The sequence below is a fragment of the Frankliniella occidentalis genome, unplaced genomic scaffold (genome assembly GCF_000697945.3).
Source record: "Frankliniella occidentalis isolate FOCC.00 unplaced genomic scaffold, Focc_3.1 Scaffold25, whole genome shotgun sequence".
NCBI classification, from domain to species: Eukaryota; Metazoa; Arthropoda; class Insecta; order Thysanoptera; family Thripidae; genus Frankliniella; species Frankliniella occidentalis.
Genome location: NW_026267155.1, coordinates 1,221,343 through 1,225,935, shown reverse-complemented (window position 1 = coordinate 1,225,935; position 4,593 = coordinate 1,221,343). Strand labels below are relative to the sequence as shown.

General features: G+C 55.3%; 1 protein-coding gene across 2 annotated transcripts; it reads left to right on the top strand.

Moving 5' to 3' along the window:
- The first annotated feature begins 159 nt into the window (after window positions 1–159).
- LOC113212317 (gustatory and odorant receptor 63a-like) lies at window positions 160–3,707 on the top strand. Of its 2 annotated transcripts, none has more exons than XM_026430965.2 (8): window positions 160–346; window positions 631–920; window positions 1,418–1,534; window positions 1,624–1,758; window positions 1,839–2,132; window positions 2,238–2,312; window positions 2,575–2,688; window positions 3,597–3,707. In XM_026430965.2, exons 1-8 carry the CDS (start codon window positions 166–168, stop codon window positions 3,657–3,659), a joined length of 1,269 nt encoding a protein of 422 aa, XP_026286750.2. In that variant the 5' UTR covers window positions 160–165; the 3' UTR covers window positions 3,660–3,707. The 2 variants fall into 2 exon arrangements, with proteins under 2 accessions (XP_026286750.2, XP_052121273.1); XM_052265313.1 differs by lacking the exon at window positions 3,597–3,707 and adding an exon at window positions 3,392–3,585.
- The last annotated feature ends 886 nt before the right edge of the window (window positions 3,708–4,593 follow it).

Genomic DNA, 4,593 nt, shown 5'->3' with positions numbered 1-4,593 from the left:
CCCTCCCTCCCTCCCTTCCCTCCCTCCCTCCGACTGTCGTGCGGACTCCACTGCTCTGTTGACTCTTCGGCTTCTCGTGCGCGTAACGACCTAACGAGTTGGGCGCCTCCGCTGACGCTGACGGCCACCCTCTCGCGTCGCCACCCTGGCCCCAGTAGTGGCGCCATGACGCTCGGAACGGCAGCGTCCCCCATGGCGTCCAAGCTGCAGCCCACCGCCCGCGCGCACCCCCGGCAGGGGCAGGAGGTCGCCGAGGACGGGGCGGACACGCTGTACCACGAGGTGGCCTCCCTCCGCGGCGCCATGTTCCTGTTCGCGCTCTGGCCGATACACAGCGGAGAGCGCGGTCAGTCAGTAATGCCGTCGTGAAAAGGTCGCATTGATGTCGCCGCGGACATCGTCAGGACGTCGCGAAGCAACTCTAACCAACGGGGTCGTTTGTTGGTCAAAGCCCGGCGCAAAAAATAGATATAGAAAATATACATCGAAAAGATGTCGAAACCATGATCTGACAGTCGTCGTCACTGGTGTCGTTTCGACGTCAGAACCACGCTCCGAAAATCCCGCGGCGATATCGTTCAAAATGTCATATTATTTCCGTTTCGTGTTAATGCCGTTCTCCACCAGCAGGGATGGCGAGGGCGTCCGTGCTGTCGCACTCGACGTGCTACACCGTGCTGGTCTACGCAGTCTGGTCCGTGTTCAACGTGCGCACCCTGGCGGCGCGCTGGACGGCGCTCGGCAGCGCGGCCGCCGCCGACGGGGGCGGCGGTGACGGGTCGGGCGCCAGCGACCTCAACACCCGCCTCGTCAACCTCATCGTGCTGGCGCTCCTGGCGCACCACTGGCTGCTGCCTGTCGCCATCTGGCCCGAGGCCGCCACCCTCGCCAAGTACTTCAACGACTGGACCGCCTTCCAGGTGTGGAGCAGATCGTCGGCGCTTTCGAGCTCAAGAGTCGTGCACGCGGCCAATGGATTTTATGTACCTCACTCCTCACTCAAAAAATCAGTTTACTGGGTGATTCAGAGAAGACGCAAGGGCGGCCGGGTTTGCCCACCTTACGGGCAGAGCGAGTAGGCAAACCCGCCCGCCCCTGCGTCTTCTCTGAATCACCCGGTATGTGCCAGGTGGCTGATTCACGCCGCGCACTTTCTTAGTTATACTGAATCGCATGCACGGGTGCGGACGGTGTCTATCCTCGCTGCCCACGGCTCCTTAGAGCCCCGTGCGAGCAGGCAACCCGCCCGCGCCCGGGCATGCGGTACAGTGTACCTACGAAAGTGCGCGGGGTGAGTCGGCCACCTGGTACACTCTCCAACATGTTTTCTTTTAGAGGAAAAAATCAAGAAAATGAGAAGAATCTGTGTACGCTTTGAGAGTGAAGTACCCCTTAATCTTAGAAACGTCGCCCTTAGGTGGAGTGGTTCGAGGTGACGGGCCAGCCGCTGGAGCTCCGAGTGCACGCGCGCGCCCTGGCCTCCGCGGCGGTGGGCGTTGCCTTCCCCGCCCTGCTCATCCTGCTCATGGTGCAGGTCAGTGCTGCGCCGGACGTCGGACGTCACGTGGTTGCACAGACGGGACGGGGCACTGACGCAACCCTTTGGCTCCCCTACCCCTGCAGGCCGGCGAGTCCCCCGCGCAGGCCGCCGCCCTGTTCCCGCCCCTGTGCTTCTTCTTCCTGGTGGGCGGCGTGTGGTCGACGCTGTGCAGGGCCGTCGAGACCTCGGCGCGCCGCCTGCGGGAAGCCTTCCACGCGGTGAGTCGCTGACGACGATGGCCCGTCGCATTGTCCGGAAGGATTTGTCTGACCTTGGGGTGTCGGCGGCGCCGCTGCAGGAGCGGGAGCTGGGCGTCGTCGGGAACCTGGGCGTGCGCCGGCTGCGCGCCTACGGCCTGCTGTGGCTGCGGCTGCGCGCCCTGGCCGCGCGGGCCGGCGCCGCCCAGTCCGGCACGCTGCTCGTCTACACGGTGTACTCCATGGCGCTGGGCCTGGTGGCGTCCATCGGCGTGCTCGTCGCGCTGCTGCACGCCGACCTGGGCCGCGCCAACTCCGTGCAGGCCCTGTTCCTCGTCGAGAGCCTGCATCACATTTACACGGTGCACGACGCGGGCCACAAGGCGGCGCAGGCGGTGCGTACGGCGGCCCGTTTCCGCACTTGCTTATGTCGCTCTTTTCTTTTTGTCGCCTTTCTCTGTTTATTTTGGGTTCGAGTAAACCTGCTTCGCCTGGCGCAGGCCGCCAATGCCTTGCGCTACGAGATGCTGTGCGTCAAGTCCCCGGCGAAAGACGGAGGAGAGATGGACACCGAGGTGAGTGTGAGTGACGCCTGTCGGTGACGATTTTTGTACCTCGCGTCACATTTTTTAGGGTTGCCAGAAAAGTTTGGCAAAAACCGCCGGAGCACACCTGGCTGGAGTGGGTGGTGTCTCCGCATGCCTACTAGGCAAACACTTCTGCGCGCGTGACCAGATGCTGCCTAGTAGCCAGGCGTCTGTTACACACGAGTGTGCTCCGACGGTTTTCGCCTAACTTTTCTGGCATTCTTGACAAACTTCTGTTTTCCGAGTGCAGGTACGCACGCTGATCATGGCCACCGAGATGCACCAGGGGGGACCCCAGCCCCAGCATGCGTCTGTCATCAGTCTCGGGGGCTTCGCGGCCGTCTCGAGGTCCAGCATGATTGAGGTACGGGGTCGTGCCGAAACTAAGTGTCCTTCACGTACTACGTACTGTACCCTTGCGACCTCTAACAAGGGAAGGTTTTCCGGTGATACAGTCAGATTTCAAAGGCACTTTAAAGAGTAGTTGTTTGCACTTCTAGATTAGGATTGGCACTGGTTTTAGCTGCCCGTAGGACGTTTGTGGGTCATTTCACAAGAATTTCATCAAAAATTGCTCAAATTCATCGGTTTTTTGCCATCTTTGCATGCACATATCTCCGAAACCGTGTGAGCTACAGCGCCCAGATTTTCCAGGTAATTATCCTTTAATTAGTACTTTCAATGAAATATATTTGAACCAAATCAATGGGGTTCACCAAAAGTGGCCTAGGGTCGCAACCCCCTCTCCAGACCCGTTTTTGCGACCCTAATCGATTTCGTTCAAATTTTCTACAATTAAAGAACGTGCTAAATTATGATTTCCCTCGAAATCTGGGCGCTGTAGCTCAAACGGTTCTTGAGATACGTGCATGTAAAGTTGATAATCAGGCTAAAAAGTTTGGCGAATTTTCGATTAAATTCGCGTAAAACGACCTTCAAACTCCCTACGGGCAGCTAAAACCAATGCAAAACCTAATCTAGGGATGAAAACAACAACACTTTGAAGCGCCATTGAAATCTGAGTGTATCACCGGAAAACCTTCCCTTGTAAGTCTTGACCCAATCAGCTAGTCCAGGATCCCCAGTGGAGCTCATCGGGATCCCATGATATTTTTTACCCCAGGGTGTAAACTTTTCTTACCGGCACGCTCTCGCGCCTGGGAGGTAGGCAGCCCAACGTCCTCTGCAACCCCCGTTGCACAGCCCAGTGGTGGTTGCTTTACCGTATCTTGGCTGGTCTGAATCCGTACTCGCCCACTCATTACGTTGCAGGTGTACAACATACTGCTCATCAACCTCCTCGTCCTGCTGCAGTTTGCATACTTTGTGTACTGAAAAGGTCCCTGCGGAATGTGACGAATAAAATATGTCTTGTTGTTTTGAGGTTTGTTCTTTTATTAACAGATGCCTTGCTAGCAGCTCAATTACAATTTTCCTCTCATAAAAATAAACAATTTAATCTCAAGTGCTTTTACACAAGTAAAACTGGAACAATCATTTTACAAATGAATTTAGAATCATTTTAGCAGATGATACATCAATTAGAAACAAGAAAAAGAAAAGAAAGAGAAAAAACTAAAAAACTGGCCTGCCGGCCGGTAACGAGACAGTCCAGCTCCAAAAGTAAATTCAAAATATACAGGCGCTAAGGCATCAAAATAAGACTGAAAATTTGCTTATCAAAACTGGAACGTTAACGGCAATATCGGCAACGGCAACCTTTATCAAAATGGGATACCTTTGGGTACAGACAGGTGTCTAATTGTATATAAGTAATTCACCCAACAAAAGACGGAAAATGAGGCCAGATCCAGCATTCAAATTTTACCTACTTCATAATTTTACTGCGCTGAAAACAAGCGCTTAATTTTCATGTTTCAGAAAGCGAAAATCAGCAAATTATGCTACAATCACCATTCAAATTTTGCTGAATTCGTAATTTCTGCGTGTGCGAAAACAAGCACATTTCATATTTGAGAGCGTTGTGGTTCAAATTTGAGACTGGGGATCACATGTCAAGTGGACAGGCAAGACATATGGTGCCCGGTGCCGATTGAGCTCTAAGAGGGCAGGGAGGGCAGGGGTTGGGGCGCGGGGCGCGAGGAGCAGCGCTCCAAGGGGCTCAAGTGGGGGTCGGCCGGCTCATTATGACCCGGGGCGGGGCTCGGCGCGAAGCAAATGCTGGAAATGTTTACAAATCCAGGAGAGCGATGACAGGGGACTGCCACCGGGCTTGGCACGGACAAGCATGCAGTCGGAAACGGACGGA

What these genes read in the sequence shown, in the direction of transcription:
- LOC113212317 (XM_026430965.2), top strand. Translation starts at nt 166, where the DNA reads ATGACGCTCGGAACGGCAGCGTCCCCCATGGCGTCCAAGCTGCAGCCC. An exon ending in GCCACAAGGCGGCGCAGGCG is followed by an intron (nt 2,133 to 2,237) that starts GTGCGTACGGCG and finishes CGCCTGGCGCAG; the next exon opens with GCCGCCAATGCCTTGCGCTA. An exon ending in CGAGGTCCAGCATGATTGAG is followed by an intron (nt 2,689 to 3,596) that starts GTACGGGGTCGT and finishes ATTACGTTGCAG; the next exon opens with GTGTACAACATACTGCTCAT.